Source organism: Panthera uncia, chromosome E1 (genome assembly GCF_023721935.1).
Source record: "Panthera uncia isolate 11264 chromosome E1, Puncia_PCG_1.0, whole genome shotgun sequence".
NCBI lineage: Eukaryota > Metazoa > Chordata > Mammalia > Carnivora > Felidae > Panthera > Panthera uncia.
In genome coordinates, this window is record NC_064814.1 from 47,527,536 (window position 1) to 47,544,657 (window position 17,122).

The 17,122-nt window shown below is 56.0% G+C and overlaps 1 protein-coding gene across 3 annotated transcripts in view; it reads right to left on the bottom strand.

Annotated features, from left to right (window-relative positions):
* SREBF1 (sterol regulatory element binding transcription factor 1) overlaps positions 1-10,804 on the bottom strand; it is a 22,408-nt gene extending 11,604 nt beyond the window's left edge. For 2 of the 3 annotated variants that reach the window (XM_049637994.1, XM_049637993.1), the window contains exon 1: positions 10,307-10,804. In XM_049637994.1, coding sequence (XP_049493951.1) covers positions 10,307-10,397 — 91 coding nt within the window. In that variant the 5' untranslated portion in view covers positions 10,398-10,804. The remainder of the gene's footprint in view (positions 1-10,306) is intronic. The other variant, XM_049637996.1, reaches the window with a different exon arrangement.
* Positions 10,805-17,122: the final 6,318 nt, after the last annotated feature.

Consider the following 17,122-nt stretch of genomic DNA (forward strand, 5'->3'; position numbering starts at 1 on the left):
CCTCAAAAGACCCCCAGAGCCTGTCCTCCTCGCCATCCCCCCAGAGTCTGTCAGCGATGCGTTCTCCCCGGCAATTCCCAGGTATAGCCTGACTCACTTATTCACTGCAGGGTCCTGGGAGGCCCAGAGGCAGCCTAATCCCTGGGACAGAAGGTAAAGAAGGCATGGGTGACAGGCTCTGGGGGTCTTTTGAGGAGGTACCTAGGACTGCCTCCCCTTCTGAGTAAGGTCAAAGTTCAACACACATACAGATGAACAGAGCCTGGCAAGCTGCCCAGGTTGCCAGTTTGGGCTTTTGTGGCCAAACAGACCACCAGCAAGTCCTGCCCCAGCCTTCAACTGTAGCACAGGGGCTTGCCCCTCCTCTGTCTCTGTCTCCTGCGGCCTTGGAGGGTGGCTGAATCCTGGGCAGGCAGGCAGGCAGGCATGGCAGAGTGGGCAGCGTGTTCAGGCCTGGAGTCCCTCCTGCCCCCAATCTCTCTCCCTCTCCACCAGCCTATAAACAAGGAAACTCAGCCTCATCTCCCTTACACACATCTACTTCCTGATCTTTCTAGATCTTTCCACGGCTTTGGAGGGGGTGCCAAGGATAAGGAAATTCTCTAGCACCTCCACCTCCCTCTCTCCTCAGCTTATGGGTGTTCACACCCTCTCTCACCACCCCCCCCCCAAAAAAACAAAACAAAGCATTGCTGCTGGAAAGACTGTGACCTCATCCAAAGCATTGCTGCTGGAAAGACTGAAGACAGGTTAGACACCAAGGCCTGAATTCCACGCACAAGTTTCAAAAGCAGACCCTCACGGCTCTGTTCTTCCTTACCACGTTCCCCAGTTTTTGAGCCCAGAATGTGGCAGGACCGACAAGTAAATACCGGCCTGAAACTTTTCAGGGCAGGGCCAGGGCCAGGGCCAGGGCCAGGGCCAGCCCTGAGGGTGTCAGGCCTGGGACACCCACTTCCTGTCTCATCCTTCTCTTCCCTTCTCCACAGTTTCATGCCTTTTTGTTTTCCATTTCCCACATCTTTGTGCTCTGCCCCCATTCCATCCTGAGGAGGTAGGAGGGAGAATGGTCACCCAATGCCCCCCTGAGGGTAGCAGGAGTCAGGAAAGGCTCCTGAGAGGGGGCGCTGGCCATGGGGCAGAGGACGCGGTCTAAACGAAGATGCAGCGGGAAAGAGGGCCTGCGTGTCACAAGGCATCTGGTGGCATATGAGGGGCCAGCCTTTCCCCGAACTCACGGCCTGAGCAGCCCCCCATCTCACTCTCCCCTGGAGCTGAATGTGCCCGCCAATTCCTGCAGAAGCTGGGTGCTAAGGGGTGGGGGGTAAATTTGAGAGCAAGCCCTACAGCCCACCTCTTCCCCACACGGCCAACGGGGCGGGCCTTCCCTCTGTGCCTCACCTGCCATGTAATCCCAGGCAGGTCACTCCCCTTCTCTGAGCCTCCACCCCTTGTCTCCAGAGGTGACAGGGGTGGGGTTCTAGAAGAGCAAGCGTATTTACTGCAGCAGTATTTACAAAAGCCAAATTATGGAGGCAGCCCAAGTGCCCATCAACAGCTGAAAGAAAAATGAATATATACAATGGAATATTACTCGGCCATCAAAAAGAACGAACTACTGCCATTTGCAATGACATGGATGGAGCTGGAGAGTGTGATGCTAAATGAAAGAAGTCAGCCTGAGAAAAACAAATACCATACGCTTTCACTCATATGTGGAATTTAAAAAAACCAAAGAGAAAAAGGACAAAGCAAAAAAGAGACTCTTAACTATAGAGAACTAACTGGTGGTTACCAGAGGGGAGGAGGGTGGGGGTGGGGATGGATGAGGGACGTGGCAGGGATTAAGAGCACACTTATCATGATGAGCACCGAGTAATGTATAGAATTGTTGAATCACTATATGGTACACCTGAAATTAATATAACATTGTAGGTTCACTAAAAAAAATGAAAAAAAAAAAAAACAAGAAAGCAAGTGTATGAAACACCCAGCATTCAGCAAGATCTCAATAAACGTTAGTCCCTCTGCAGCAAATAAAATGGTCTAGAACTGTTAAGGCAGGTAGTGAGTTGCCCATTACTTGCAACATTCAAGTCAGAGCTCCGTGACCATTTAATGAAGATTGTTTTACGCAGAGTAAATCGGGCTGGGACTAGGGCGAGGCAAGAGAAGTGCCCAAGACAGCAGGCCCCAAAAAGCTGGCCATGGCTCCCAAGTGGTGGGCCCTTCTCCAGTGAGCTGAACACTAGGCTTCCGGCATAAAGAGAGACTCAGAAGGCCCAAAGGTCCATGTCCTTGAACACAAGGAAGAAAAGGAGGCATAGACTCTGAGCCTCAGTGGGCCCATCTCGCACCCCCTCCAATCTTTCACCTTCCTCACCTCCTCCCCAAGCCTGGATTCCTCCCTTTTCCTCTCCTTTCTCCAGTCCTGCCCTGATTGTAGCAGGGCCCAACAGGAAACCTGAGCCCCTCTCCCTCCCTGGTTCTACCTTGAAACCTCCTTTGGAAGGCAGATGTGGGGCAGCCTTTTATTCTCTGGCCTGTTTATTCTGTGAGGCCATGACGGAAATCTTGGGAGGACCCAATACCACCAACTGGCAGGAGCCCAGATCTGATCATCACAGAAGCCTCCAGCCCATCCAACCTTCATGAGGCCTTGAACCCCAAACAAGCTCTGTGCGCAAGCCTCTTAAGATAGGGAGCTCACCACCTCCCTCACATGGCCTGGTCCGTGAAGCCCAGAGTCGTCTCTCTGATGATATCTACTGCCTTTTCTTAAGTGTCTACTGTGTGTCAGGCCTTTGCCAGGACTGAGGGTACAGGGACAAAGCATAAAGGCCTTCCCTCGTGGAACTTATGTTCCAGTGACCGACAGTCTGCAAATACATGGAGGAATTGTGGGTACAGATGGTGATGGGCACCATGAAGAAACAGAGGCCACATAAAGACAGTGCGAGGGGCCGCTACACAGGTGATCAGCAAGCCGCTCTGAGGAGGTAACATCTGAGTAGAGGCCTGAATGAAAGAGGCCAGGAGGGAGGAAGAATGTCCTGAGCAGAAGGAACAGCAAGTACAAAGGCCCTGAGGTAGACACAAGCTTGGGGTGATGATGCTGAGACAGCAAGGAGGCCAGTGTCGCCAGAGCAAAGGGAGCAAAGAGGGGACAGAGTTCAGGGAGGCAGCCAGGAAGCTGAGATTCCAGGCTGTCCGTTGCCTGAGCTAAGGACACCAATTCTCCAGGAAATGGGCAGGAAAAGGATTTGCAAACTGTCCCGTGCAATGCAGATCACAAAGTTGCACAACTCTGAGGAACAGTGAAGGATATAAAGCCGCACCGTCACGGGAGAGGACATGGGACAGGGCTTATAGGACGCCCGCAGCATTCCACCTCTGCCTGCTCGAAGGGCACGAGGCAGGGATGGGACACTCGCCGAACATTCTGGGAAGCCAGGGCTACACTCTGCCTGCCATTCATCCCTGCTGCTCCTACCAGTGCCTCCTTGATCCTCCTGAGGATTCAGGTCAGCAGGTTTGCACGACCTCGGCTGGTCATGGATGCAACGGGGACAGACTGTCCTTTGTGCACGCGGGGCTGCCTGGGGGTGCAAATGTGTGCTGGCTCTTCCTGGAAGAGGATGGGCCCATGGCTGCAGCCCCAGCATACCTGGGCACGGGCCCTCGAGACGGACCAGGAAACTAAGGCCCAGAGAGAGGCCGTGTGTCCAAGTGGCTGCCTCTGCCAAGGAGAGAATCTGGGACTCAGAACACAGGTCCCCCAACCCCAGAGTCCACACTGGTCAGCTCCAGCCTGCCAGAGACAGGAGAGGGCCCTCGCTCCAGCCTGGCTCTGCCCCAACCTGCTGGCAGCACTTGTATCCGGTCAGGAGGTGTGTGTGGTGTGCAAGAACGGAAGAGGAGGCAGCACAAAGCTCAGTAAGGCTCAGCTCTGGCACTGCCCCCTCCCGGAGGCCTTCCTGACCACCATTAGTGGCCGGGCCTTGCCTGGGAGGGCCCGAACCCTGGCATCACTCAGCACAGGGCTGAGCACAGAGGGGACGAGAATCAGAGGTTTGTACAGCCAGCCAGCCACCGTCCCGCTGCCGGTCTCCGGCCACAGGGCTCTCTCCCTGCCTCACTTTCCCCGTCTGCTTTCCGAACACGCCAAGCTCTTCAGGGCTACCATGCATTCGCCCAGGCTGTTCCCTCTGCCAGGAATGCCCTTCCCGGTAGCCTTTGTCTACCTAGCAAACTACTGCTCCTCTTTCAAAACACGATCTGATGCCGCCTTCTCAGGTTCTTCCCTCCTCTGTGTCACTCCACACGCTAGTTCCCAACTGCACACACCAAACAACCCTGAACGTGACCCGGAAGATGGCCACTATACCAGGTGCGAGGAAGCACCACTTCAGACATCTTGTCATAGGTGAAGGCTTGGGGCACCTACTCGTCATTTTGGCAGCTGAAAACCAACCCAGGGCCCGAGACAGTGGCAGTTTGGGGGCAGTCCCCTACCGCTGAGCAGCTGTCCCCTGTGTAGTGCTGTACATCTATTTCCCCCTTTTGGGTTGTCTCCCTGCAGCCTGTTTTCAACCTGAAGAGGATGTATTGGTTCGAAGGCCACGTGCTGCTGTTTTGTTTAATGTTTATTTAGTTTTGAGACAGACAGAGAGAGAGAGAGAGAGAGAGAGAGAGAGAGAATCCCAAGCAGGCTCAGGGCTGTCAGCACAGAGCCTGACATAGGGCTCATTTTCACAAGCCGTGAGATCACGACCCGAGCCAAAATCAAGAGTCAGACATTTAACTGACTGAGCCACCCAGGCGCCCCTAGTCTCTTTATCTTTAATGGTAGCTGAGGACTGGGTGTTGCTCCCCTGGGGATCGGGCAGGGGGAGAGGTGAGAGGCTCCCCACTTTACCCAGCCCCACCTTGTCTCCCAAGCAGAGAGCCAGAATCAAAAATGGTGGGTGCTCAGAACTTGGAACCACAGCCCATAGAAACTTCCAACATAGGATCCTTGGATAATAAGCTAAACATATTAGGTGCCGGGTCCTGGTTAAGTGCTCTAAAGGATGAAAATTGGTTGAGGGCCTACTATGTGTCCTGTGCTACATAAGCCCTTGATCTAAATGAGTTCATTTAGAGGCTGAGCTCTAAATGGGCTGAGCTCTAATGGGCTGATTGCCCACAACTCCAAGAAAAGGTTTTCGTTTGTTTGTTTGTTTGTTTGTTTGTTTGTTTGTTTAGACAGAGAGATCACGTGAGAAGGGTACAGGGGCAAAGGAAGAAAGAAAGAATCTCAAGCAGGCTCCGTGCACAGTGAGGAGCCGGACATGGGGCTCGATCCTACGGCCCCTGGAATCATGACCTGAGCTGAAATCAAGAGTCTGAGCCACCCAGGCACCCACAAGAAGATGCTTCTATCATCATTCTTAGTACACTGAGGAAAATCTGAAGGCCAGATAGGTTAAGCCACTTGTTCATGGTCACACAGCAGGGGTTGAATTTGAGACCCCTGCGATCTGGTGGGAACCCCAGAGCCCTAGGAGGGGTAGGCCTGGCATGTGACTGGGAGGGACAGGCTTGCTGGGAGAGAGCTGGAGCGTCACTCGGGGGGAGGGGGTGAGCTTGAGCAGGGTTCCAGGTGGGGGTGGGCCTTTCCAGGCCACAAACTCTCCCTGTGCCACCTCCCAAACTCAGCATGGGAATCACACACCTGGAGCCAGCCTCAAAGACCACCCCGCCCCTTCAGGGGCGCCTGGGTGGCTCAGTCGGTTAAGCTTCTGACTTGGGTTCAGCTCAGGTCATGCATGATCTCATGGTTCATGAGTTCAAGCCCTGTGTCGGGCTCTGCGCTTACAGGACGGAGCCTGCTTGGGATTCTCTTTCTACCTCTTTCTCTGTGCCTCCCTTGCTCGTGCATGTCTCTCTCTCTCTCTCCTTCTCCCTCTCTCAAAAAAATAAACATTAAAAAATTTTTTTTTGAAGATCCCCCCCTGTGGGAGCCCCAAATCTGTCTCTAAGGCTCTCCTGCCTCCCCTCACACAACCCCCTCTGTGTAGCCACATGGGACATAGGTGTCACACGAATGCCATCCCGGTCGGGTCTGGGGATCAAAGGGCACATCCACGGGGCCGATGGCTGGCAAGAGACAAGGCCAGAGATACTTCCTCTGGCCAGTGCTGCCATTCCCAACTGAGCTGCACCTGTTGTTCAGACAAAGTCCAGATCCCAGTCCTCTGCCTGGCGGTGACCCCTGCCTGGGGTTGACCAGGTCACTCAGGATGTTTGCGTCCACAGCGAAGTGAACATTGGACAGGAGGTAACCCCCAGACACCTCAACCTACTCCCAGCATGCCTCTGTCCATCCCCCCGAAGAGACAGGTCTGGTAAGCCCTGCAGTTCAGGAATGCCATGCTGGGACAAAGGAACCTTATCTTGGGGGCACTGGGGAGCCATCGCTGTTTGGGGACTGAGGAGTCATATGCCCGGAGCTGGGAGCTGAACAGTAAGCAGTCTTGCACTGTATTTCCTCTTGGTGGGACTGGGGGAAGAACTGGGCGTGAGATAACATGGGGAGAGGTGGGGAGGGGGGTGGCAGAATGGCCCCCAATGTGTGTTCTCTCCACCAGGACTGCCCTGGAACCAGAAAACAGCCAGACAGGCCTAGGCTGAGACCTAGAAGGCAGGCCGTCCTGTGGTTTATTCGGGTACCTTGACGGACCCCAGGGCCGGGAGAGCGCCAGAAAACACTGCCAGTGCTGAGCTGGGGCGGGGACGGGTGAGATCCAGGAAGGCCACCCTGTCTGGGAGGACTGCCGGGGTATGAAAAAGAGTGAAGGTGGGGATACCCGGGCAGAGGGGAGAATGAACTGTGCCACCAAAGGCTTCAAATAAACCAGTGCCCCCAGGATGACTACTCAGCCCGGCCCCTGCCGGAATCTCACGGCCACTTGCCTCTCCGGCATTTAAAAGCATGGACAAGATCTGAGAAATTAATCAGAGAAGTGAAACCTGCCGGGGGCTTAACACCAATCCCAAACATGGCACAGGACTGCTCTCCCGTTGCCTCCACCCACTGCCACAAGGACCCCCAAAGCACAGAGCCAGAACAGGAGGCCCTGGGAGGAGACGGAGCTCGCCGGAGGTTGGGGTGTACCGGGCCCAGGCAATGCCTTCACCCACAGAACTAAGGGCTCATGCTGCCAGCTCCGCCCCCAAACCCGTCATAGGACAGAGGGTTTGGCAAAGCCGGGCATCAGGGCTGGGTGGAGCTCAAGGCCTTTGGCCCCTTGCCTGGTGACAGTCCTCGTCTCATGACTCAAGGCTGCTCTGGGCTGGGAGAGGGAGGTGGCAGCGTGGCCTCTGACCCTTCTTTGATCTACCCCCAGGCCCCCAGCATAGCCCCACATGGAGCTGCCTCCAGGGCTCCCGGTTCTATTGCTTCCCACCCCCACCCCCACTCTTAGGAGCACAGCAGTTAAGAGCGTGGCCTCTGGAGTCCACAGCCTGAGTTTGAATCCCGGTTCTGCCAGGTTCTGGCTATGTGACCTCAGGCAAGTCACTTAACCTCTCTGTGTGCCTCAAGGCACTCACTCATCTGTAAGATGAAGATCTGAAGTCTACCCCACTTAGGGTTGTCAGGGGGACCCAATGGTCAGCTAGGTGCCGGGATACAGTAAGTGTTCAGTTAGTGTTGTGATTCCCCCACTCCAGCGGCCAGAGGAAGCTTCCGACATATAAACCAGGCATGGCAACGCCTTGCTCCAATCCCCCCCAGGACTCCCCACTGCCTCCAAGATTCAGTCCATCTACACTTTCAGGCACTCGAGGCCTGCCTGGCCTACCTCTCAACCTTCTGTCATCTCAGGGGACCTGGAGACCGTACCTTTCCCACACCCAAGTCACATCTCTCTAGACCCTGAATCTGCCTCTCTCCAAGGCCAGGATAACAGCCTCCCAAGTAGGCCTGGTCTCTGACTATAAATTCCCCTCCCAGAACCTCCGCCTACAGAACTAAAGAAGGATCCATCCAAGCAAAGACCGGCCTGGGGTGTCCCCTGCAGTACAGTTTATAAGAACAGAACAACCTGGATGTCCATCAATGAGGGACCCAGTAGATAAACCAAGGAACTTGACTGCTGCCTGGCTGTAGATACAGGAACAAAGCAAGTTACAACCTGCTGCGAGCTAATGGACCCTATGCTCTATTAAAGTAGACGTTAGCGGTTGCCTGGGCTGGGTGTGGAAGGCTGGGTGTGGACCAGGGAGCAGTTGTAAACAGAGGGGATGAAAATGTGCCACAACTAACTGGTGATGGTCAACACAACTTGGTCAATGTACAAACTTATTGTACACTTAAAATGGGTAAATCTTACGACAGGTAAATTGTACCTCAATGATGTTTTCCAAAAGTAGATCACAAGTGTAGAGCCATTCAAAAACAAATATATATATATGGACATACACAGAAAATAATCCCCCACATAATTAACACAGCTTCTCTCTGCGTGATGGGTTTAAGGAAGATTTGGGGTGTTTTTTTTTTTATTTTTGCTCACCTGCACTTTCTAATTTTTCTATAATGCAAAGAGATCCTCTTTGCGGGGGCGGGTGGCGGGGGGGGGGACAGAAAGTGTGGATAAAAGCTGAGAAATCTACTGTGGCAGGCAAACGTCAAGCCCCAACCAGCACAAGGCCCCAGTGTTTTCCCCTTCTCTCACAGACTAGAGCTGATGCCGAATTGCCCCCAGCCCCCAATGGCTGGGAGGGCCTGGCCTTTGGGCCTCAGGACCTAACGCTTCTATGAGTCAATAAGAAAGGTCTATGCCAGATCTGTGCTCTGGATACACCTGCCCTGATTCCATTCTCCCAACTCCCCTAGGAAGGGAAGCATTTGTATCCAGGGTGGGAAACTGAGGCACAGAGGTTGAGATAGCTTGGGCAGGATGTCAAAGTAAGTGAGTAGTGTCCAGATTCAAGTCCTGCTTTGGAAAAGCCCCACAATCAGGGTCTCTCCTCCCAGACCCTCCCCTGGCCTGGCCCGTGGGGAAGGGGAGCTGATAAGGCCCCAGGCTGACAGCCAGCTGAGCTACCATGCAAGGCTGCGGTAAGACAGGAGTGGGTGACTTCGATGTGCCTGTTTTGGTAACCCCAGGTGCCACGGGCTCCATGGACATGTCCGTCTAGGTTGTGGGAGGTTTGAGTCCTGTGCTCTTGGCCTCAGGTTCCCCATCGACCCAGCGCACTTTAGCCGGTGTTGCTGAAACTGCGAAGCGACCACGGAGGGCAGTCTGCTGGGGACTGTGGTTTGCCCTATCTACAAAGTGGGGCCACAGCCTCCCAGATGGGACCTGCCGCACTGTCCCCAAACCCCTCCTCTGTCAAGCAAACAATGATGCTTTCAAAGATGTGAGTAAACCTCAGTCCTAGTCCGCTCTCCAGCCCACAGGGGATCCTCTTTTTATCAACGGTCCCAACCTCACCTCCAGTGCATTCCTCTTAACTCCTCAAACTCGGGGCCTTCGCCCTTGCCACGCCCTCGGCTGGGAGAACATCCTTTCCAGGAGGGCCCGGGGCTGACTCTCAGTCTCAGCTCAAAAGTCTGCTCAATGAGGTCTCACCCCACCCCTGCTCCACCCCAACTTGCAACTAAATATCCGTTTGCGGTTTTTCTGGTGGATTTACGTGCTCCCAAGAAAAGGAGGATCCCAGGCCGGTCTGTGAATCCCCCCTCCGCACAATGCCTAGGAAACGGCCTGGCATTCAGTAAATGTTGAATAAATTTTTGCAGAAGCGATGCCCGTCTTGGACCAGGGGCACCGGACGGGGGCGGGGTGGAGGGGAGAGGGAGGAGAGACCGGAGGAAGCGCCGCGCGCATGCGCGTGAGCTCTGAGCCGAGCTGAACTCTCAGGCCGGAGGGAATGACCGCGAGTAACCCTGAGCTGACGTCAAGGCTGGAGCAGGGGCGGGGCCTCGGCGACGCCCAGGTCTCAAGCTCCCGCCTCGGCCGACACTGGGCTGAGGACTCACCGGCTGCGCGGCGCGGGGCCCGGGACGCTCAGAGGCGCACGTGCCCGGCCCTGAGCCTCCAAGAGACCCGGCGAGGCGTGGCCCGACACGCCAGGGCGGGCACAGGGAGGCTCAGAGCGGTCTGGACAAGGAGGCCCACAGCGCGCGGCCCAGAGACGCGGGGAAGCCCCGCGCAAGCAGTACAGAGCCAGCGCCCGCGCCGGCCGGGGAGACAAAGGCCGGTCGCCGCCTGAGCTCCCGGCTCCCGCGGAGCCCAAGCGGCCCTTGACGTACCTTCGATGTCGGTCAGCAGCGCCGCGTCCAGCTCGCACGGCTCGGCCAGCGCCTGCTCCAAGGCCGCTTCGCTGAAGGGCGGCTCGTCCATGGCGCAGTTGCCTCCTCCGGGCGGCCCGCCGGGCCCGCCGCCGCGTACGGACTTTCGCAGCGAGTGTCGCGTCCGCCGGCCCCGACCCGCTGCCGCCGCCGCGCGCGTTCGCGTCCTGTCCTGGCCCCGGTGGCGGCCGGGCGCCGGCGAAAAGTTCCTCGGAAACTGGGTTCCCCCGCTGTGGCTCCGCAGGGAGGGCGGGGCGGAGGCGGGGCCCTGTCGGGAGGCCCCGCCCTCTAGGGTAGCCGGCCCCACCCTACCTGGAGAGAGCCGGGACCAGGCTACCGGGTCAGCCTCGAAAACCTACCTCCAACCGGCCCCTCCATCAGTGTGCCCTCCAGTCATTCATTTTATCCAGCCTCTGGCCCACTGCTGCAGGGACGCTCGGGCAGGCAATGGGCCCTCCCTGGGCCTCAGTTTCTCCAACACCAAGCAAGGGGTCTGGGTGGAAACTCCAGGACAGGGCCTGTCCCAAAGGTCTCTGGACTTGGGGCTGGTGAGCTGTGGGGTCTGGACAAGTCTCACTTCCTAGATTTGGCTCTTTAGAACAAGACAGATCTGTCCAAGATAGAGCGAGCTGTAAAGACCTGCTGTGAGCTCTCCTGCCAACTCTGTGCTTTAGTTTCATCAGCTGGAACCGGAGCTTGGTGCTGCTTCTCCATAGGCTGGTTGGGATGTTAGTGATTACATGGGGGGGGGGGGGGGGGGCGGGGGGCTGGGCCTGTGAGATCAGCCTGCAACCCCCACCCCCCCAGTTTCCTTAGATCAGATTGGTCTCCTGATAAGAGGATAGCCCAAAGGGAGCCTGGAAAAGACAATTTCCCTTCCTGATTTAATCAGGTTTCCTCCCAGATCCAGCTGTGGTGACAGTACAGGCAGGGATTTGGGAGCCAGTGGACCCAGTGAGCTGGCCTCAGTAACCAGGAACACAGGAAGACCCAGAGTTCTAACTGCCCGAGCACACAGTTACCCAGGGACAACAACAGGGCTTCAGGGCTATCTGACTCCAAACTCGGTGCTTAGCCCTGGCGGCAGCCAGAATGGGGACACAAGGAAGAGGTGGATTGTGCTTTAGACTCGAGCCAGGTTGCCCTGGATCATGACAGGCTGGGTCCAGGTCAGAGGAGGCAGTTTGGCTAGGAAAATGGCTGGAGGCCAAACCCTGGGCCCTGTGGACTGGGGACAGAGCTAGGTGGCAGGGGAGGGACCCATGGAGACGGATTGAGATAAAGTAGAACATTTGAGTATTGGAAACTGGAAAGGCAGTGAGCTGCCTGTCCCTGAAAGTATGCAAGTGGAGAGTAGCCAAGAAGACCCATCAGAGGTCTGGACCCCCAGTCTCTCCTAGCCCCTGACCTCAGTGAGTCATGCCAGCCCAAATACTGTCTTGCTCAGGCTCCAGATATAGCTTGTCTGGCCACATCTTCTGAGGGAGTAAAATTAGTGGTGCACTTTAGAAGGGGGGTGCCTTGGCCAGGAGAGACTTGGAGGCCCAAGTCCCAAGGGCTCAGCCTGTACATGCAGCTCTCTTTGTTTCCCTCCCAGAAGTGGCTGCTGTGGAAAATTACCCAGAACAAGAGTGGCCAGAAGCCATGGGGGTCTCCAAACCGCATCTTCCCCCCAAATGGCCCTGCTCTGGCATCCGCCCAAGGATCTAGATGAACTTCTGCTGGGGAGCATAGAGGGATCTGTGTTCTCCCCAAGCATCTTTCATCTTGCCCCCCTACCCAGTCCCTTACCACCCCAAGCAGGAGCCAAAGCACCCAGGAGACCTTGGGAATCTGGTGACTAACCTGAAAATTCTAACAGTCCTTCCCAGGGAGAGGAGTGGGGAGAAGAGCGGGTACTGAGTGAAGCCTATAAAGGCCACATTTTCCAGGGGCGCCTGGGTGGTTCAGGTCATGATCTTACGGGTGTCGGTCGTGAGTGATCTCACGGTTAGTAAGTTAGAGCCCTACATAGGGCACTGACAGCTCAGAGCCTGGACCCTGCTTCAGATTCTGTGTCTCCTTCTCTCTCTGCCCCCTGCTCTCTCTCTCTCTCTCTCAAAAATAAATAAACATTAAAAAGGGGGGGGGGGGCACCTGGGTGGCTCAGTCAGTTAAGCATCTGACTTCGGCTCAGGTCATGATCTCGCGATTTGATTCATGAGTTCGAACCCCGCGTGGGGCTCTGTGCTGACAGCTTAGAGCCTGGAGCCTGCTTGGGATTCTGTGTCTCCCTCTCTCTGCCCCTCCCCCACTCATGCTCTGTCTCTGTCTCTGTCTCTCTCTCTCTCTTTTTCAAAAATAAATAACATTAAAAACAAACACCTTTTTCCAGAGTCGGGATGCTGGCCTGGCTTTTCACCTGCTTGCTTAGTGACCTGGAGCCCTTCCACTTTTCTGAGTCTCGGCTGTTGGATTGTGAAATGAGAACAGCCCTTCCTGCGTCACTCTGCAGAGGCAGGTAGGGTGTGTTGGAGTCATCATCACAACATACCTGCCTCACCGTTCTTCAAATGAACTTACCAGATATGTAAAGAGCATGAGTCAATGAATATGCATGCCATAACTGGCTGAGTTAGGAGAAAGAGGGTAAGGCAGGGTCAACAGGAGACCTGCAGCCCAGGCTAGAAATGCCAATTGAAATTGAAGCCCCTGCCATGGGTGATAGTTGGGGTGGGGGGCGCTTTATACCTTTGCAACCTAAAAGACAAAACTCTGCTTCACAGCCTTACATTGCCAAGGGCAATTCTCAAGGTGAGAGTGAGGAAAGACAGGATGGGGCTCCGCAGTTCTCAGGGAAAGCTCTTGGTGGCTCCTCCCCCTAAATAGCTTGAGACTCCCAAACAAGCCCCCCAGACCTCTCTTGGCTGGAGTGATCGGAACTCACACAAGGAAGGAGTGTACCAGGGCACGGAGGGGCACAGCCGTGGTGATGTGGTGATGCCCCCACCCCCACCCCCCGTCCTGGTGTGTCTAGGAGGGGCAGGGGTCCCAGCCTGGCCGACAGTGATGCTGGCAGGCTGTGTCTGCACTGGCAACAATCTTTGAACGCTTACCAGTGTTAACCCATGTTTTCCTCCCAACAATCCCAGGAGGACGGGGCTGTAATTCCCATTCTACAGATGAGGACACTGAGGCACTGGGAGGTAAAGCGACTTGCCCACGGCCGCACAGCGCTGTCGTCCCTGATTTTCTCAGGGTTTGGGCAGCCGGAGGGGCGGTGCTGGCTCCTCACCCGGGGCAGGGCAGCGGCCGGAGACCCAGGGGAGTTGGGGCGCGGAGCCAGACAAACCCCGCCCCCACGGGCCGGGGCGCAGCCAATGGACGCCCGGCCCCGAGTGGGGTGACGCGGCGTCAGCGCGAAACTCCCGGGAGCCGGGCCCTGGGTCACATGCACCGCGCCCGTTCGACCCGGGGTGGGAGTGGGGCGGGACCGCGGTGCGGGCTGGCAGGGTCTGGGACCTTGGGACCAGTTGGGCCTGCTCTCTCGGCCCGGCCTCCAGGCCAGACACCTGGCTGGGACTGCCGCCAGGTGTGCGTCCGGACACGGGGGCGGGGCTGACCTGGGACGGCACCGCCCCCTGCCCGCGGCCCCTGTAGTCCCGGGACTCTCCGGGACGTGAGGCCCGCCCAGCTCCCAGAGGCTGGGTCACTCAGCGGGGCCCCTGCCCGACCTCGGCTTTGCCAACTGTGAAATAGGGGTACCAAGACATTTGGGGCACGGACAGGGCCTCGGCTACTCATCTCGGCGGAGCTCAAGGATGGGTAGAGGGGCAGGCACTAGCGTTGCCAGGGCTGCTGGCACTGTGCAACCCTGGGCATTGCCCAGGAGGATACTAAGACCCCTCCCCACTCCGGGAATCCCCCCGCAACCCTGCCTGCCCCCATGTATCCTTCATTTCTGCAATAGCTAAGCAAGCACCTGCTCAGGTTAGGGGGGCCAAGCAGCACAGAGCCAGCCTGGGACTCTTGCTCGCCCCAACCCCGGCTCTTTCTCCATCTGGACGTAATGAAACCAGACGGCTGTTGACATGGATGATTCTGGTCCTAGATGACCCTATATTCTCATTCCGTGTTGACCTCTGCTGTGCACTGGACAAATTATTTCTAGCCCTCTCTGAGCTTCTTTGGGTCAGCTTTGCCCAAAGCACCTCACTAACGGAGGTCACCTCCAGGTTCATCAGTGAGTCATTCGACAGACACTCCACCAAAGATCCGGTAGAACCACCAATTCTGCTGCACTGTGAGGGATGAAGCTGACAGCAGTGAAGAATGGGGGAGGGGGGGACGTTTGTCCCCTGGGTGCTAACGGGCTATCTGGGGTGAGGCCAGGTGTAGACTCAGGGGGAGTTGCAGAATGAGGTGGGTTGAATTGGTAGCAGGAAGAGTACATGGGGACCCCAAGACATCATCTGACCTCCACAAGCCAAATCCAATTCTGCGTGGGTTCTGATTTTGAATTAATTGTCAAGTGTGGAAGATTCCACTTAAAGGCTGGATTTCTGGCTTTTCTTGAAAAATGAGAATTTTGAGTAACCCTGGGCTCCACAACTGGGTGCCTTGTAGCCAGGGCTGTGACCACCCCCCCTCCCCCGCCCCGCCACAGTTCCTATCAGCCCCCAGGTATCACACCTGGGCCACTTCACTCATAAATGAACGTGTAATAAAAAGGCCCCTATCGGGGCGCCTGGGTGGCTCAGTTGGTTAAGCGTCCGACTTCGGCTTAGGTCACGATCTCGCGGTCCGCGGGTTCGAGCCCCGCGTCGGGCTCTGGGCTGATGGCTCAGAGCCTGGAGCCTGCTTCCGATCCTGTGTTTCCCTCTCTCTCTGCCCCTCCCCCGTTCATGCTGTGTCTCTCTCTGTCTGAAAAATAAATAAACGTTAAAAAAAAAAAATTAAAAAAAAAAAAGGCCCCTATAGGCATTGGGTTTACCACCCATGATCCCAATTTATAGATCAGGGGAGTATACACCAGAAAGGAGCAAGGACTTGTTCAGGGACCCACAGTGAAGCCTGCAACCCCTGCTAGGGTGCTCTTAGAGAGGGCGTGGGGGCGAGAAGGGGATGGCACCGGGCAGAGGAGTCCACTCGGTTTCCAGAAACATCCCGCTGACCCCCTAGTGCCGAAAGCAGAGATTTTGCTTGCTGGGATGCCTAGGGCCCGGGCTCGGAGGCCCTGACCAGACTCCCCTGAGGGCCACCCAACAAAAATGGGCAGGGGCTCCTCTGAAATAAAGTGGAATTTCTGGGTGGCTCATGCCTATTCAAGTCGTCTCGTTCTGCCCCTGGTCCCTGGGGACCCTAAGGAGACTCTTTTCTTGGAAAGGAGATGGGTTGGAAAAAGACTGTCCTCCTCAGGTGCTTTAGCGTGTGACTGGCGAGCAGGGGGACCCTGCGTGAGCCATGAGAAGACCCACAGTGGTCCCACAGTGCCCCCTCCAGCTCTCTGGGGAGGGCACCTATAGCTAGAAAGCAGTTCCTCTCAGGCTGTGATGAAGGGAGACAACCAAAGGTTGAGGAGGAATCCAGAAGCTTGTCTCTGTCCAAGTCTCCACCCCTCAGTGTGTCAGTCCTATCTCTGGCCCTCTCCACCCACGCTGCAGTGACTAATGATGCTTCCTCAGTTTTCCTTTTTTTAAAGATTTTATTTTTAAGTAACCTCCACACCCAACATGGGGTTCAAACGTACAACCGGTGGTGCTCTGCGACTGAGCCAGCCAGGTGCCCCGCCTCCTCAGATTTCATCCCTTCTCTGCTAATAGCCTGGTTTCTCAGGGTGGGTTCTGGGACTTCGCTTGAACTATTGAGAAAGACGTACCTTCTCTCTGCTTAAGGAAAGTCAGCCTGGAGTTGCAGGCAGCCTTCAGTTAACCACGTGGAAGGGCCAACCCAGAGGAAGCAGAGCCAAGACACGGGGAGGGGCAAATTACTAACCAAATCCCTAAGCACCTGGATCCAGCTATGCCTGAAGCTGAACTATCAGAACTTTTCAGTTACATAAGTCAACAAATCCCTCTTTCTGACTAAATCAAACGTCTTTCTACCACAATGAAAAAAGTTCCAATATGGCATCTCTGAGCAGTTTGGGCCACAAACCACCTTTATCTTGACTGAACAGGTCTTAACACTGCTTAACTTTACTTCTACATTTCCCAGACTTTTCTCCATAGAACCCCTTTTGAGCAACAGCTGTTAATGTACTAGGGAAATGCATGCTGGCAAGTCCCTGCCAGGGATCTTGAGGTCCCTCCCAGGAGTCTGGTCGGTTAGGTCAGAGTTGCCTCACCACTCTCTCCCTCCTGTGGCTGGCCTGCCCAGTGCAACGTCACACAGCAGCTCCTTACTCTGGGCCTTGCCTGCTCCCCCAGAGCCTCCTGGTCCTGCAAGCCCTGGAAAAGGGCTCCAGTGCTTCCTGGCTGCAGAATGTCCTTGATTCTGGGAACTGAACCAGGCTGGGAGCTCCCTGAGGGTAGGACTCGAGCAGCCCCTCCCCTCCAGCACCAACCTGGTACACAGCAAACTCTCAGGAACATGCGCTGACCGCGTGTCTTGGCAAGTTCACGGTGGTATCTCGGGGCCAAGCCACTGTCCACAGAGCTCGGGCCTCTTCTGGCACTCACAGTGCCTCGTACAGGGCTGGGGGCAGAGAATGGGCTCAGGGTCCACACCTTCTATTCACCGGGACTGGGGACTGGGGGTCTCCCAACCTTCAGAGGCCCACTCCCACACTCCCCTGGT